General features: G+C 36.3%; 1 protein-coding gene across 2 annotated transcripts in view; it reads left to right on the top strand.

Annotated features, from left to right (window-relative positions):
• The window catches only part of kcnd2 (potassium voltage-gated channel, Shal-related subfamily, member 2), a 177,787-nt gene extending 167,095 nt beyond the window's left edge, over window positions 1-10,692 (top strand). The window contains exons 2-6 of one of the 2 annotated variants that reach the window (XM_088923182.1): window positions 2,457-2,619; window positions 6,816-6,914; window positions 7,762-7,857; window positions 9,682-9,917; window positions 10,515-10,692. In XM_088923182.1, coding sequence (XP_088779308.1) covers window positions 2,457-2,619; window positions 6,816-6,914; window positions 7,762-7,857; window positions 9,682-9,917; window positions 10,515-10,692 — 772 coding nt within the window. The remainder of the gene's footprint in view (window positions 1-2,456; window positions 2,620-6,815; window positions 6,915-7,761; window positions 7,858-9,681; window positions 9,918-10,514) is intronic. The other variant, XM_088923183.1, reaches the window with a different exon arrangement.
• Window positions 10,693-18,170: the final 7,478 nt, after the last annotated feature.

The following is an 18,170-nucleotide window of genomic DNA, read 5'->3' as shown; positions in this document are numbered from 1 at the left end:
CGACAGGGCACATCCTGGAATGTAAGGCATCTCCACCACCCCAGTAATCAGACTTCAGCACAAAAAGAATGATCTGTGCATCAGCAGGACAAAATGACTGTAGTTTACTGTATACATTAAAATGGTTTGCATGCTTGGAGGCTGTTCAGTGGTAAGTAGCTGACAGCAAAGAGATGACATCACTATCTTTTGTGGACCAGAGATCATCTAAGGCAGTTGCAGAAAGAGTACTGTATGTTGTATTTTATTCACTGATGAATGTCATTCTGCTTGGCAGACTTAATAGAAGGCAGTGTGTTTTTACATGTCATGAGCATTATGTTAACGGTTGCATGGATCAGACCAACCAGTAAGGTAGTGAAACTGTAAAATAAGAACACCTTTGCAGATTGAGGGTAAAATTACTTCTCTGTGCTACACTGAGCTCTGTTATTTTTCTTTTTCTTTTTTGCATTTTGTGTTCCAGTAAGCTTATCAGGAAGTGTTGACTTTTTGAGAAGACCATGCAAGATCACACAGTGTTTGAATTACAATGATGCAACATAAAAAAAAATGCTCAAACAACCTGATGGCCATGACTGGCCATCCTTCACCAACTGGCTACAGATACACAGAAAGAGTATCAGAACATCCCATAGTAGTCTTCCGATAACAAAGGGATCACTATCTGCTGTGATAAACATTACCTCAAACATAAGCATACAAATTGTGTGGAATGAACGAGATAAATGCTGGGTGTGTACTACAGGGATCTTCTTCCACCAGGTCTGCAAGGCAGGTGCCAAATCACTGATTTTATTTGATAGTGATTGATCTTCACACATGCATTGGCCTAACTCATCCCACAGGTGCTTGGCTGGCTTCAGGACTGGTAATACTACAGGCCACTTTCAACATTGGGAATGATGGAAAGAGTAGCTCTTGAGAGAGTGCTACTGTAAATGGCAAATGCCCTGCATGCTCTCAGAGCACATTCCTTCTCTCTTTCACTAAGTCATTGGATCACAGCAGTGATTAAAACTTCAACAGACATTAAGATATAAGATATATACAGTGAAAAGTATAGATGCAACAGAACTTGCAGATGTACTGTGATAAGACTGAGGTTATGCTCGTAGGATTCAGCTTTGTAAAGTGGTTAACAATTGGTAACAACAATGATGTTGCCGTAGGTGACTGTACTAAAATTCAGCCTTTGGTGGGTGTTAGAAGCTTTGGGTGTTAATTTTGCCAGTGTGATATCATTTGAAGTACAGCATATGCTAGGAACATGACAATGGCATGTTTTTTCCTCCTGCATAACATTACCTTACTCTGGCTTTTGAGTCAGTTTGCTGGACATCTTTCTACTTTCTTTTTGTTTGTGTTGTATATTATATGTGCGAGATTGTACAGTTCTTTGCATTTCTTGAAAAACAGTGCTAAACCCGTGATACTTTTTTGCACTTCTTAAGTAATAACTTTGCATTTGTCTTTGTGTAAAAAGTGTTTGGTGTTAAAAACTCAAAATGAAGGAGTGAAACAGTTAGTCTGGGAAGATTATTGCATTTAGATTTGAAATTAAAATATGTCATGTGAGAAAATAATCATCATAATTAATTGTGAACGTATACCCTGAGCACCCTAAGCATATTTTGTAAAGATCTCATGATGCATTTTGAAACAGTTGGGGTGTTATTCCTGCTGTCCTGACTGTGGGTTTCCACAATCTGGCCTTTCTAAATTTCCCCCTTAATTCAATTGCTGAAGCAATTTCTCACTCCTCCACCCAATCTGTGAAGTAGTGGGGCTGTTTGAAAAGGGTAGCCGCCACATGTCACCCAAGTGCGTGTTGGAGTCCTACATGCACTTTAAGGTCCTTTGGGATATATGAAATATCAATTCACCTGTGGTGGAGTGATTTCAGCTGTAATTTGGTTTCATTCAGTTTTGATTAGTTTGCAGTTTGTTTTTAAAATGAATAGTCAGTTGATCATACCTGAAAAACAAAGCCTGATATTTCTAACACTGATGGCAGAAAAGACCATCATCATGAAAGTGGCCTCCTGGTGTCCCCTAGTGAGGAAATCCGGAACTACATTTCATTTAGATTGAACTTCCTCTTTGAGTCATGATAAAAGCATCTCATTTAACAGTATGACATTTTAGAGGATAATGAAGTGTACAGGGTCTATGTCTATCTGGCATAGAAGATAGACATCCAGTAGAAGACAGTATGAAAAATTATGACTGAGAGATTCTAAAACCTCAAAATAGGGAGTATGTGAAAAGCAAAGGAACCCCAAATGTATACGAATAAATAAAATGCTCCATGTAAACAGTCCGTTGTCAAAAAAACACAAAGAAGACATGTGGGAGGGCAGTCTCATAAACAATGTGTTTTACATAGTAGAGTGTTGAATAGAAGCTGCCATTGCCACTCACCTGAGCTAAACCATTTCTCTCCTTTGTTTCAGCTATGGTGACATGGTTCCAAAGACAATCGCAGGCAAGATTTTTGGCTCAATCTGCTCTTTGAGTGGAGTCTTGGTCATCGCACTGCCTGTTCCCGTAATCGTCTCGAACTTCAGCCGGATCTATCATCAGAATCAAAGAGCTGACAAGCGCAAGGCTCAGAAGGTACGTTAATGCTTTATTACAGTTATTACATTTTCTTGGCCTTCATGCATTATTTTACCAAGCCACAGAAAATGTAGCACTAAATGTTTAATTGGTTATATGAGGAAGCTATCACATTATAACAATAATGACAAACCCTTTCTTAATTAACAAAGTCCTTTGTCAATTCCTGACAGTTAACATATCTTTTAAGCCGATACCACTGTGTGTATTTCTGTTCAGGAAGTCAAACGTTCTTCCAAAATAAACAGACAAATTAAACTTCTCATATGGAAAATCATTCAATCTGTCATAACAATTTCAGCAGCCATGAGACTGGACAAACACAGACAAGTGCAACCCTGTACTCACAATAAGCTCTGAAAGTCCCTAAAAGTTTTGATGAATTAGAAAGACTAGTGAATGTCTTGGTAATTGCTTGCAAAATATTGCAACTATTGTCTTCACCTGAGCCACAGACTTCATTTAGAATTTATGATTTTTTAATAACTTTAACAGAAATTAAATGTATATTGTTATATAAATATATGTATATTTTGTCCAATTCTTGAACATGGACATATGTCTTAGGGAATCCAGAAACTTTTTTGCAATAATATAGAAATTCTGCAAAAAATGTGATATTAAAACTAAAAAGAAAACCAACATTTAATATTTTGCAGGCTTTCCATTTGCCTCAAGATTGTGAGTGTTGGTGGTCGCAGTTCCATTCTTGTTTCATTCCCCAAACAACTTCACTGCTAAGGGAAAAAGTAGAGGTTAATTCCATCGTGAAAAGTAGAATAAAAAAACATAACATTTCTGTGGAGGCAACTTCAGTGTCAGTCAAAACGGAGGATTTTAAGGTGGTCTTATAAACCATTCCCTGGTGGTGTGCAATGTACAATTTGAAAAAAACTTTCCCCCAACCTGATTGTAAAGATTTTGAGAACTGATTTGGACCTTCTCGCAAAAATGGCTTTCTGAACACTGTTGACAACAACTCTATACAACAATGCTTCCACCACCAAATGTGTCGTTTCTGCAATTTTCTGCTCTAGATGTTGTATAGGAATAGCAGGCTTGAATAAAAATGGAGCAATGTCACTGTACATTAGTAACAATTTACCAAACTTATAGCAATTCAATCAAACCACAGTATGGGCACTTGGACTGAGTAGACAAGTAAGAATAAGCAAAGGTGTGGTAGCAGTGGAATGCCCAGCAAAATGTTTTAAGTATTAATTTCAATAAAGACCAGTGTGAGACAATTAATATTACCTGTACTGAGGCTAATGTGGGCATAACTGGGAGCTTTAACTATCCATCAATGAACCAGGTCAGCCTAACAAACAGTAAAAGTCACATTTAATATAAATAATTTTCACATGAGCATCCTGTGATTGCAAGAAACACGTAGTCTATAAGTGGGAGTTACCAATATCAGAAACTGCTGTGGCACTGTACAGGAAAGGTCCTCTGGCCTCAACAGGCAAAGTGGTAAACCAAACTCTTCCTCACTACTTAATACTAAATGTCTATAATGTCAACAAGGGGACAGTCAGTGGCCTATTCATACTAATTTTTAATATGTGACCTGTGCACAATCTCAAGACAATATTATCAATCATGTATTGTCTAACATGTAAAATGCATTTTATCTTACCGTTTGTCAACAAGAAGCAAAAAAAGGCTGAATTTATATATAAGGTGTATAAAGATAAAAGAAAACTGCACTAGTTATTCCATGAACATAAAAGTAAGTCAGATCTCAATGTTCCAAAATTAATTATTAAGGCAGTGTTTCTGTTTTTGAAAACTTTTGTATTTGCCTCTGGAATGGAGGTGTCTGCTTGTGAGTGTAGCTTATCCCACCAACATCAGTGGGAGTCTAAACCTGTGGCTATAGAACTGCACATTTGTTCAGTGCAACTTTCTGCTAAAATAATTCCAATCATTAGTGCTCTTAAGTATGTATTCTTACTGATATTGTTTTGAATACTGCTTATGTGATGGCTTATCTGAGCAACATAGGCTTACTAAGCATACAGTATATGTATCTCTACACTTGAAATCTTTGAATATACAGTAGGGCCTACTGTTGCCATTTGAAGATATTATTTTTATCTGTCTTATACAACTGTCAGTGTAATTTTAAAACACTAAATCTCTAATTGGGAAATTTGCTGGTATGTATCATTGAATGATAGTAAGCATTTAGATGTCTCAGACCAAATGGCAGTAAAACTAAAAATATGACACAGGAAGTTCCTTTTGCACTCCTTGGATATGGAGTGCTGCCATGTGAATTTATCATCGATTGATGTGCACATTTGATTAACACAAAAGAGTCAAAGGTGGGTTTGTCTAACCCAGGAGTTCTGTTCTGCATTACTTTCCCCTTGGTTTTTAAGGACACACAGCACTGTCATCATCTAGACAATGTGCTCAAGCAATAAAAAAGGAAAATATGGTTCATGGGTGCATAGCAAAGAGAATAGGATACAAGAGTGCTTGTCTTAAAAGTGTGCAGCACTCTCATTAGACCACATCTGGAACAGTTCTGCTCTCTAAATTTAAAAACAGTATGAATACCTGATACTATTACTCAAGGACATATGTTGTGAGGTAAGGTTGAGAGAACCTTCTCTCATCAGACTTCAACAATAGCATATTCTGCATGAAGAATAAAAAATGATTTTTTATGCAGAGCAAAAATAGTTAAAGACTAAAATAAATCACCACACAATGCTTTGGAGCCTCATACATGGTTTCAAAAGGCTAAACTACATTTGAAAATCATCAACCGCCTAAGACATTTTTAAATTGTTAAAATTCAGTCATATAGCCTGAGCAAGGAATGAAATACTGTATGCAAACAAAACATTTCTGGTTCCATTTAGTTACCTGTAACAAACATAGACTCAAAGACAATTGCTTCCTGAATGATAAAATTAAATATATTAATAAAGATTTCCATTTTCCCTTTTCTTTACCAGAAATGCATCCAGGAAGCTAAGTCCATTCCTAAGAGGCCTTTAAGAATTTATTTTTGAACTATACAATATCACATGATAATTCACTGTACAGTATGCTCCCAGCTCTTAATTTAGAACAGTTAGTCCATACTTTACACAAGAGGCCCTTGAGAAAAAAATTAGTTTATTCCTTCCAGTGTCCAAAGACATAACTGCAAAACCAGTGGCAAAGCATTCCCAAAAACAACAGTCTGGTTTTCAAGTTAGCTAGAATCTCAGAAGGAATTGGATTGCTTAAGTAATGAAAGGTTAAAACGTGGAAACATTACCGTAAATGCATGAAAACTCCTGAAACAAATGCAAGAGAAATGTTGTTAAAAACTTAATTTACACCAGTATTTCTTTCATTCATCAGCAGCAAACGGGATACGAACTTGGATAAATCCCAAGACTATAACACTGCAGGAAAAAGGGTTTAGGAAAGGAATAGCAAGAAAATAATTGGACATATAATTATAGACATATAAGAGAAAATTAGTATTTAATAAATGTGTATAGAAAAGGAGAAAAGGATTTTGACAGAAAGGGGCATTTTAAGTATATTATGAATGGATCTTCAATACGTTAGTGAAATTTATAGATGTTATTAATTAATTGTTAATTGGTATTTATCTGTTCAAAGTTTATGTTCCAGTTGCTATTTAATGTTATCCAAACATTTTCTAATAATATGCTTAGACAAGTAAAGGTCATTACTGTATACATTTTGTTCTGATAGTAATTACCATGTAATTAGTTGTTATCACCATTCTTGCAAGACAGCTGCATGAGTTTTCATATGCTTTATTTGTTAAACATTATATGAAATCAATCTGTGGCAAATCAATTCTAGAAGCACGTATTAATTTAAAATCACCAGAGCACAAAAATGAATACTAATAAGTACAACTAACAAAGGCTTGCAAACAAACAGACACATCTATTTCTATCCCCAAGTCTTCGGTTTCGGATTCGGTTTCATTAGCTTCAGGTGTAATTTCAGGTTTTTCAAATGTGCGTGTTTTGGCTGTGAATGTAGGAGGTGACAAAAGGGGTGAGGTGAACACTGTTTCAAACTCCTCAGTGTGACAGACCTCCATTCTCACTTGCTGCAGTTTCATGCTGGAAGTTTAAAAAGCACCCCTGATTTAAAAAAAGAACAGAACATAGAAAGCTAAACGGCATATGTTTTCCAAACAGAAAGCGAGACTTGCTAGAATTCGGGTGGCGAAGAGTGGCAGCGCTAATGCATATATGCAGAGCAAACGCAATGGCTTGCTGACTGATTCACTTGAGCAGGTAACAACTGACAGAGCAGCATCCCTCTGGTTATGGATATAATGAGCTGGTGCATGCAACTTTCAGAGTGGTAAAGGGTGTATCTGCAGAGCTGTAACATAAGTGCTTCAGTCGTGTTCTCTAATGTTTCACTCACCAGTGCCAACAGAAATTTAACTCAGAATAAAACCTGATGGGTTTCCAGGTCTTCATTGCACTGGCCCAGGGGGTTATGGGACCCATTATTACTAAATAAAGGCAATGCATGCTGCTGAACCAGGAGCAGACACTGACAGGCAGTGGTTGTGGGGGAACCCACAACCACACCAATCTCGTCTCTTCCACAACGTTTTCCTGCAACTGCCATCAGCTCTTTTGTTTTCTTCCTCATGCATTTTTAACACACATTTGAAACACACCATTTAAGACACAGCTGAAGACTGGTCTTATACTGGGCGATTGCCCCCATGGCATCATCTTGAAGCATTTGGATTTCATTGTGTAAAGGAATGAGATTTTTTAATCTGCATGACTTTGGAAAGCGTTTGAAGAGTCTGGAAGGGTCGTGTATTTTCATGGTTTAAATAAGGCTACCGATTATATACCTATCCATATATGGTTACTCTCAAAATGTGTTCTTATGCAGACTGCAGAACATTTAACAAAGAATTTCGAATTTCTCACCTGCACCATATAAGCCAAGTTTCAACCATGAACGATCCAGTCTAAAAAATAGACATTTCTAAAAGTCCATGTTGAGTGGGGGAGAAATGGTGAAATAAACCATTAGCTCCTTAACTTTAATATGGCTAGAGTATGTACCTATTTTCAGATAATGTTTGAAGGATTTTGCGTTATGTATTTTAAGGCCTCAAAAGAAGCAGGACAGGCCCTGGTTACCAAAGTAAGCTCATCCTTTGAAAGACAACATCACCACTTACTGCATTGTCTGGAGAAAACAACGGTAAGGAGTTTTTGAAACATGCAACACTGCATCAATACTTGTCATTTCAATAATGTTGGGTACTACAGTATATCTGTTTCATGTTTTTATTTCCGATCGTGGATTGCTTAGTCCACATAAACCAGTAGTGAAGGTGGACCAATTACTTGATTATGATGCAGGTATCTGAATATAAAGAAAGTATTCTTTTACTGTTCCTTTATTGCTCAGAGGGGGTAGCACTTAACACTGAGATTACTGTGAAAAGATATCCTGTCACTTTCTATAATGAGTTTGCTCTTGAAAAAGATACCATGCACAATAAGCCATTCTTATAGCTAAAGGTGGACGTTTTGACAATTATTGTTCTGATGGTAATTTCAAAATGTTTTTACATGCCTAATGTTCAATGCAAACCTTGTATTTTTATATTGAGACACTTCTATTCTCAATGAGAATTAGAGCGATTTCTCTAAGGGCATGATTTGAATCTGCACTCTGCTGAATCTTAATGTACAGTAAAGTACTTTCGGAAAAAGCACTTGGGTAAATGGAAATGAACAAAGAAAATTACTTACCTCTTACCACTCTCCCAGCTCCCCTGTGTCAGATGGATACAAGGTATCTGAGAGTTCGCTGGACTCAATGGAAACTATTACAGTACATTGGCTTGCTTAAGCATATTGTTTTGATATCCCCTCTAACCATCGGCAGATCCTGAGCACTAGAACTCCCCAAAGCCAAATTATGTTATGAAGTTCTCCTGCGGTCTTTTACAAGATGGTTGTAGGGGATCTAAAATAATGTTTTGCTTGTGGAAGCAAGCCTGCTGGGAAGCAGGGTAAGTTTATTACTGCAATGATTATAGAAAACCTATAATAAGAGAGAAACAGTATGTCCTACTTAGCCACATACAGTAAGTTAATGTTATTGAAAGCTGTGCAGTGTAAGGCCTTCTGTAAGTGCCTGAGGTATTAGCTCTCAAAGATGCTATTAGAATGAAATCCTTGTCATACAGTGAATCTTTAAAAAAAAACCTCTTGTGAATTACTTTTAAAACTGACATGTTTCCTTGGATTTACAATTGTTTCACAACACAGTTTGACCTTAGCTAAATGTGAGTAATGCAAAACTCATATTCTCTCCAAAGAAAGTTCCACTTTTAAAGCTAGTCTTCACTCCTGTATACACATCCCATACATTACATTTACATTTACACAATGGCTGACTTGCACATTGTCACGATTCCACCTGAGCTGCTGTTCAAAATCCACATAAGTAGCACAATTTTGTGTAAAATTTATAGTAAAAACAATAGAATGTCTTTTACCCAGTTCTAGTATAAGAACTTCTCTGAAAATTGAGGTAAAACATGCGAGCATAACAGAGGTTTTGCATTGTAATTATTCACTGCCCAAATGAAACTGTCCTCCTTTCTTACAGATGTCCTAGAATCCAATCCCATGACAAACAAACAACCACTCATTGTTTCTAACTAACATAATAAAATTTAACTTCAAACTGCTTGAAGATGAACAAAAATGCTTTACATTTTCCCTGGGGAATCAATATCTCTGTCTTACCCTTTAATTTTTTAATTTAGATTTTTTCCTCATCAAAGCAGTTTGTTAGAGATTCCATCCGGTTTTCTAGTTAAAAATATTTTAAAAATCTAAAATTTATATTATATAAAAATATAAAATTAAAAACATGAGCTCCTAAACCTAGATTGCTTTTTTTCTTGTTCTTCATATTAATAGCCCAGCATTCCGTTCTATGCCAGTTTTTTGTTTATGCCGTGTGTTGTGTGTTATGTTATGTGTTGTTGTTCAATTTCTTTGCAAGAATCATGAGTTTGTGGACGAGCAGACCTATGAGACCAGCTGCATGGAGGTTTCCACAGCGAAACAGCCGAGATCTCGCTCCTCCTCAGTCTCCTCACAACACGGCCTGACGACGTGCTGCACTCGACGGAGCAAGAAGTCCTTCTACCTCCCCAACTCAAATATGTTGGTTAGCCGCCCTGGAAGTGTGCAGGAACTCAGTACGATCCAGATCCAGGAGAGGCCGATGTCAAACAGGTACTCTAACCTGGGCAGACATCAGGTTTGCCTTGGCTGTTAGCATTTTAAGGTAGTGCTCAGTAAGGGCCAATCTTTGCACTTCACCAAATTCATTTATACAGTAGCTCTCTTTTTTTAATTAGGCGAGCCATGCTATTTTAAAAACAAGTTTAAGTTTCTTTTTATACATTATACAGTCTATTTTGGTTTATTGTCAATGCGTACGACACATGAGTAGTGCCTTTTTCAGTTTACTCGTCCCTTAGTTGAATCCTGCTTTACAGTTTGTGCATTATCTTTTTTCAAACTAGTGTGAAATGGTTGAGTAAGGTCTGCAGCAGGAACAGTCAGCCTTAAGGAATTTGTGGTTGGATTATGTCTGATATTAAATACCAAAACACTGAAAGTCCATTAGGCCGCTTTGCAACACAATGTGCAGTTGAAATCATGTCTCATCTTGTTGGAATTTGCCTGTCTTGGCTTCTTAGCCCTTTAGATTTTTAAAGTGATTCGACTACAGGCAACTGCAGAAATCTTTTTGTGAGATGTACTGTGTAAACTCTTTCGTATTTCTGTCTGTGCTCAATTTTGTGTGTGCATTGATTTTTTTTTAAGTCGATCCAGTTTGAATGCAAAGATTGAGGAGACTGTCCATCTGAACTGTGACCAGCCATACATCACTGCAGCAATAATAAGCATGCCAACCCCTCCTGTGACAACGCCTGAAGGGGACGACACTACAGGGTCTCCAGACTACTTGCAGAGCAACATAGTGAAAGTGTCAGCATTATAAACCGCGCCTTTCTCTAAGTAAAGGGTCTTAAAGAAGACCTACTGTCGGATGGCTATGTGCTTATTTTCATGAGTATTTGAAGGATTGCAAAGACTGGAGGAAGAGTTTTATTTTCCAGGGTGACAGTCTTACGTTGGCTATAGGTTTTAGAAAATCAAACATAGCTCTTTATGCATTGAATTTTGTGTAAAGTTAAGAGCTTGGACCTTGCAAAATAAAAGATGCAAATATTCTCCTAAGATTTAAATATAGTGATCACACTGAAGCTTTTAGCAATGGTGCACACACTATTAGAGGAAATTATTTTTTAAAATATTGTGAGTCCAAAACCTGGAAGACAGTTTCATGGAGACAGCAATTAGGCCTAATTTTGGACTGGATTAAGACATAATGTTTACTTTTGAAGCAGTAAAGTACGAGTAAAGAATTTTGATATTCAGAACTGGAAAAAATGCTATATTAGATTTGTGTATATTATGCAAATGGCTGCCCTTGTGCATGTTGTATGTACAGTATCTGCAACTGTGATACTGCAGCAAACTTTTTTCCAATACACCCAGTGAAAAAAATTGTTTTTGCAAGGCTGGTTTGTGCAGCTGTTACTGCCTGACACAACCTATGCTTACAGAAATTGTTATTGAGATAATTGCATTAGATACTGTACTTTTTTACTTCCGATACTCATGTATATATGTAATTTGTTTTTGTTTTGTGTGGTCTTTTGTATACAAAGGCAAAGGTGGTGTAGCTTACAGTGTTGAACCATTGTGAATATCTTTGATGCCAATTTGGACACAGTTTGTGAATTGTACTTACTTCTTATTTGCTGTTTGTTTTGTTGTTTGAAAGAGCTTTAAGCTCTTGCATGAATCTCCCATTTAAAATTAGATTTCTTGGTTATTTTCCAAGCATTTCATTTTAAATACCTTTTTAACAGAAACATGTTCTGCCCATTCCTCCATCCATCCTTTATCAAAAAACTGCTTTTGTTGAGTGTTTGCTTGTTGAGTGTTTTGTTCCTAATCATGTTGTAAGAATTTTGAACAGGAGATTAATTACGGGATAATGTTTGCTTTCTTTCTATCAGAGGGTTTAGGGTGCATGCATATATTTTTAATATTTTTGACACACAATATTCCATGTTCTATGAAGATGAACTTTGTCAGAAATTCTAACCCAGATACTTATATTTATTCATGAAACATAAACATTCAAATAATATAGGCAGCCTACCAAGTATGACAATGTCTACTTTTTTAAAAGTTATTTTTAAAACATTCAATAATATTGGATTTACTCTATGTGCATTGAAAAAATACTACCACACATTTAACATCGAACCAAAGCTTTAGATTACCTTAGCAGTTATGAACCATTCAAGTATTTGAACATAGTTTGACAGTAGTTTACATCAAATTGACAAACACACTGCACACGTTTAAACTGCTGCTATCATAAAATATAAAAAAAAAGTCTGAAAACAATTGTTTTTCATAGAAACAATCCAAAGTAGCAACCAATTTTTCATTTAGATTTATAATTAAAAGCAGGTTAAATTTATAAGATGTGCAGCAGATTTGAACACTGATTCTGCTGCAATTCTCTTCTTGGCATAAAATACACAGTTTTAGAAAAATAAAAAAATCTGCAATTAATTTTATGATATACATGAATCATATAGGAATGACATCATTAAATAAATAAGTAAATTCGTGAACTATATACCACATAAGCCTCTTTCACATACACATCTAACACTGCTTCAAAAGGCTATGGGTGTCCCCAACATAAAATATGGATGCTTGGCCCCCAAATCCTGCAATGCAACTTTGACCTCAATGTCATCACTCTGAAGTTCCAACCTCAGAGAACAAGAATTGTTTACTTATTCATTTGCTCTAGTATGTGTCACACTAATATTACAAATATTTTGTAAACCATCACTCTGTATACTGTACCTGCCAATATAGTGCCCATCTCTATGAAGGATGACAAAACTGAGCCTAGTAATTATAGAACATTAAGTCTGACTTCTATTGCATGGAAGGTCATGGAAACCATTAGTAGTGCTAAATTGGAGAATCACCCATATAAAGATCAAATTATAGGGTACAACCAACACTGATTTATAAAAGATAGGCCTTGTCTTACCATCTTGTTAGAGTTCTTTAAACAAGCAACATCAGTTTTGGATGTACACATGGGGCATGTGATATGGTGTATTTAGGCATTTTGCTTAAACTGGGGTAATGTAACAGGTGGAGTTTCACATGGACCTGTACAAGGACCACTGGTCTTACCAGTTTATATCAATGATCTAGATTCTATAAATGCAAAATTGGAAACACTGAAAGCGAACACTTCTCACTGTTCAGGCTCACAAATTCATGTTTTATTATAAACCAGAAGGTATTAGACCTTAGATATATATATATTTAGTCAGTCAAAGTTTTTACTCCAAATTACATCACGTGCAGACAACACAGTTGTGTGGCTGTTAGCACTGCTGCCACTCAGCTCTTGGGCCCTGGGTTTAATTCTGAACTGTGGCAGTTTCTGTTTGTACTGTATGTTCTCCGCTCAGTTGTATGGCTTTCATAAGGTGCTCTAGTTTCCTTCTACCTTCCAAAGGCATGTGTGTGTTATGTCCCATCCAGGGTGTGTTCTTACCCTTTGCCCTGTGCTTCAGGGACTCCAGGTTGCCAATACCCTTATTAGGAATAAGCAGCTTTCTGATCAAGGATGTGTAACAGGGCTCAGTGTCTCTGAGCCTTGTTACAGATAGATGGACTACTCATATTACATAACCAAGACAGAATATAATATGACGTATAAGAGAGGTATATCGAAGAGGACAAACTCATGGTATCCATATGCTAAGCTATCTTAATTATCGTAGCTAAACATTAAAGTACACACCAAAACCACTACCAAATTAATTCTGAAAATATGTTTACAAAAACTCTCTTTCCTAGCGTTAATCCCGCATCAGCAGGGTCCGCTTGTCGGCACACCAGTCTCCATTTGGTGGTTTGAACCAAATCTTTGAGCTGATGTTGCAGAACTACTCCAACCAGCGCATCGCTCCGCCTGCCGTCGGAGTGGGAGAGGGGGGGAGGAGAACAAAGTAATGTAGCCAATACATTGAGGGGGATTATTAGGAGGCATGGGAAATTTGGCCAGGACACCAGGGTTACACCCCTACTCTTTTCAAGAAACACACTGGGATTTTTAATGACCACAGAGAGTCAGGACCTCGGTTTTACATCTCATCTGAAGGACGGCACCTGTTTACAGTATAGTGTCCCCTTCACTATACTGGGGCATTAGGACCCACATGGACCGCAGGGTGAGCACCCCCTGCTGGCCCCACTAACACCTCTTCCAGCAGTAACCTTAGTTTTTCCCAGGAGGTCTCCCATCCAGGTACTGACCAGGCTCACACTTGCTTAGCTTCAGTGGGTTGCCAGTTGTGAGTTGCAGGGTGATATGGCTGCTGGCATGTTTACAAAAGCTACAGAAAGCATAACAGAATGATTTTTAGAAACTAGTCTAAACACAGTTCAGCCCCCTTGAACTGACAATATTTTTCTTTTTGTCAAAATACTGTATTTGATATACTATAGTCATACATAGACTAAGTCTAGACAGTGTACTGTATTTAATTGGTTTGTCAATGTTTTATCATGGATTTGAATTACTGTACATTTAGTCATATTTACTTGAAAAATAATATATAATGCTATTATTTGCCCGACGTACTGTATTAATACAATAGTTTTTATTATAGAATACTGTATTTTGATGAAAGCACTTGATTTCTAACTCACCTTGTAAAACTACAAGACTAAATGTAATCTAGGGATTGCACACTTTTCATTGTACAGTGAAAAAAAATAATATACAGTACTGAAGTTGTACAGTATGTAGAGTATCATTTGCATTTCAAAATAGAAGACAAAGATAATTACCCAAGCATATAAAGTTATTTGATTTTTAAAGAAAATGGTAAACCTTAAAAGCAATACAGAAAGAGTTTTAATTGATGAAGTCAGTAAACGTATGATCAACAAATATTTCCATTAGGTATGATTTAATCACAATTTGAACATAATGTATAGTACATCTACCAGCATTTAAAACATAATATTCACAGGATATGACAAGTTTAGCAGTCACCATTTCTCAAGAGTTTATTATAATTGCTGATGATTTCCAATTAATACAATAAATATGTCCTTTTATTAAAATAAACTGTACCTGAAGACACTTTCACTGGTTCAACTATAGTGATTAAATGTTACAAACAAAACATTTTAGTCACAAAGGATTGAATAACAAGTGTAGGATAAGATATTTCTTTTGTATGTTTAGGAAGAAAAATATTTAAAACATTTACTTTTATTCTCTGTCATAAGTGGTGTGCAGTAATACAATTGAGGCATTCCTTTTTCATCATTATGTAATGCCTAGAAACATTAATGTTTTAATGTATTCATACAGCAAAATATAGAGTGACCAGAATTTTAAATATTTTATAGCCTCATAGTATTCTGATAGATTACAAAGTAAAATGAAGTATGTTTTTACAGATTTTTGGAAATCTATGTGACAACAGCAATATGTACAGTAAGCATCTCAGTACATTGCACTCTAATACTATGGCCCAAGCATTTTACATATTTCAATAGCAGTAACATTTCCACAATGGCCTAATATGACTTATGCAAGAATAGTTTTTGTAAAGATTTTCTTTATATTAAAACAATAAAACTACAGACCTATTTTTAAAACACAAATGATTGTGTTTAGGTGATAATGTTAAAAATATTTGTTTTTGGTTGTGAATTGACTGTTGCTGATTGTGTATAGTGCGTTATGTACTGTAACAGAACTGTTATTCTTCTGTGTAATATATATATATATGAGTTAGCTGCTTTCAATCCTTTTGATTGAGATGTATTGCATTTTTAGTTAGCATCCTACTCCACAACATTTTACCAGTTCTATAGTTTTTTTGGAGAAATAAAAAACTGCATGCTGTCATTGAAGAATCTGGATCTGTTGTAACAACAATGGAACTGAAATACTTTTTGTTTAGGGTGTTTGTTGAGACCTGAACGGCAGTGTTTCTAGAAAAGCTTAGCTATTGTAAAATGAAATAATACAAATGCGAAATAGAATTTGTTACAGATTGTGCTATGGACAAAATATCTATAAAAATGATACATGACCAAAAAGTGTGCAGTCAGGTGCAAAGTCTATTAACCAATGAAATTACTGTCCTATTAAACTGCTAATGATATAAATACTGACCTCCTTTGTCTTTTATAACTTTGATGGATGAAGACATTTCTTAATGCTCTGAATAGAGGCTTTGGGTGTCCAACAGAGGAACAGCACTACCTAGTCTTTAGCAGTCCCCTTTCTTTCCTGCGTTTTCTCTGTTTTGCTGTTCATCATTTTTTGTAATTACAGAATCATTTCTGTCCAAGCAAAGATGCTAGACATTAAATAAGATACATTTGTTGGACTTGCATTGTAATAAAAAAGAAACAGCAATACAGAAGTTACATAGTATATTGCTACAGTATGTAGCAAGCCTACACATGCTTGGGTAAACTGAACTGGGAATTATACAACCACTATGTGATCTATTTCTGCTTTAGCTATTTTTACACAAGTGTTAGAGGTTAATAGTTTTATTTCCTGCACTGGGTCATTTTACCATATGCTGCAACGTGTATGAAGAACATTCAGCATCACCAAACACTGGGTGCATTATCTACTGTACACCACAACACAGGAAACTGCATGGTTTGTTTTTACTAATTGGCATCAGACTGGCAAAATAATAAATGCAGGTGGCAAATAAAGAGAACTAACAACTGGGATGGTCATGTCTTTTTAATTAATTAGTTTAACATCAAATTTTATTTTTCCTGGACTAAAGCCAAATAACCCAATAATGCAACCAGTATAAATTAATGTTAAGCCAATTTAAGGTATAGTTTATAGTTAAGTCCTCATGAGATTCCCTAAACCTATTCCATGGTAACACTGTTACAGAGCAACAGCTCAAACACCACTATATGACAAGTAAATGAACAGATACAAGTTTAAAACAAACAAAATGTCTTTTGACAGTACTAGAAGTACATTCTATTAAGAAATTGTTATTTTGTATTTAATATCCTTTTCTTTGCTGTGGAGAGGAGGGGTGATTCAGGCTCTGGTGTTGGAAATGAAAGTTTGTGGACCAAAACCAGTAAAGATAAAAAAAAACATCCAAGCTTTAAAATAAACCTTTCAGATTTCTAGTGGATTGACATAGTAAGCACTTTTACCTGGTATTTGAACCTGCATCCTTAGAGGTGTGAATCCAGAACCTACCTACAGTACTATTTTACAGAGGTGTGAGAAAATGCTCAGGGACTCTCAGATACAAAACAGCCTGTATTTGCAAGATGAAGTGTAAAAAAAATAGTGACATATTACATTCTCTGAAATAACATATTTCTTTAAGTCTACCAGGCAAAATTATTGTCTTCAGGTGCATTACACTGTTAGGCGCTGCATACATCTGTTCTCTCAACATTATATGCTGTCCTAAAACAAGCCTTAAGAAAATTTTTAACCTAATCTTCCTTTGCAACTTACATTAAGGAGATCTACCGAGTGGATTCTTCTGATGTGTTTGAGGTTTATGTACAGGGTCATCGAATCAACTGTGCTGCATGACCCCTGCACTGTCCACACCTGGAGTCCTCCTGTGCCTACCTGTAGCCATGCCGACACACAGGGGTGAGTACGCACACTAAGGTCCAGTGTCATGTTCTTCAGGCCTCCATTTCCATTACACAGGTCCAATTTACAGAAAATACAAAAATAAGGGGAGCTGACAAACAAAAAAGAATTATACAAAGTGCTGGACTGGGACAAATTTACACTCAGCAAATTAAATTGGACATTGATAAGTGGAAAGTTACTTCCACAGGAAGTATCCTAGGGAGTGCATGGGCGATTGTGAGCAGCAGAATGTTATGCATTAAACTGATCTCAGTGTTGAAACAGATCATCAAGATGCCAAGGGAAAGCAATTAAAAAAACAACAGAAAGTTTTATATATAGCAGCACGTGTTGAATTAACAGGTAAATACAGTTAACCCAGATGTCCATTTCACTCTCTGTTGTGACAGAAGGAAATCTGGAAAATCTGGAAAAAAGGCTTCCCAGCCAACTGGTTGAGGCCCAAACTTTAGGATCCTTCACAAACTGGCTAGACAAAAAATTAGATTCACTTAAATTATTGTAAGCACACAGCCAGTTCAGACAATATGTCAGCCTTGTCTGGTCCACATTACTCAAACTCCTCTGGAGAATGGGCAGCTGTTCCCAGTCACCTGACCAGTTGTAGGAAAAAAAAATCGGTCAGGTGAGTGTTTGAAAAGCAGGAAGCGGATTCTTTCTGTGTCGAT

The sequence above is a fragment of the Atractosteus spatula genome, chromosome 8 (genome assembly GCF_055471065.1).
Source record: "Atractosteus spatula isolate fAtrSpa1 chromosome 8, fAtrSpa1.hap1, whole genome shotgun sequence".
NCBI classification, from domain to species: Eukaryota; Metazoa; Chordata; class Actinopteri; order Semionotiformes; family Lepisosteidae; genus Atractosteus; species Atractosteus spatula.
The sequence above is the reverse complement of the archived record's forward strand: the minus strand, read 5'-3'. Positions and strand labels throughout refer to the sequence as shown.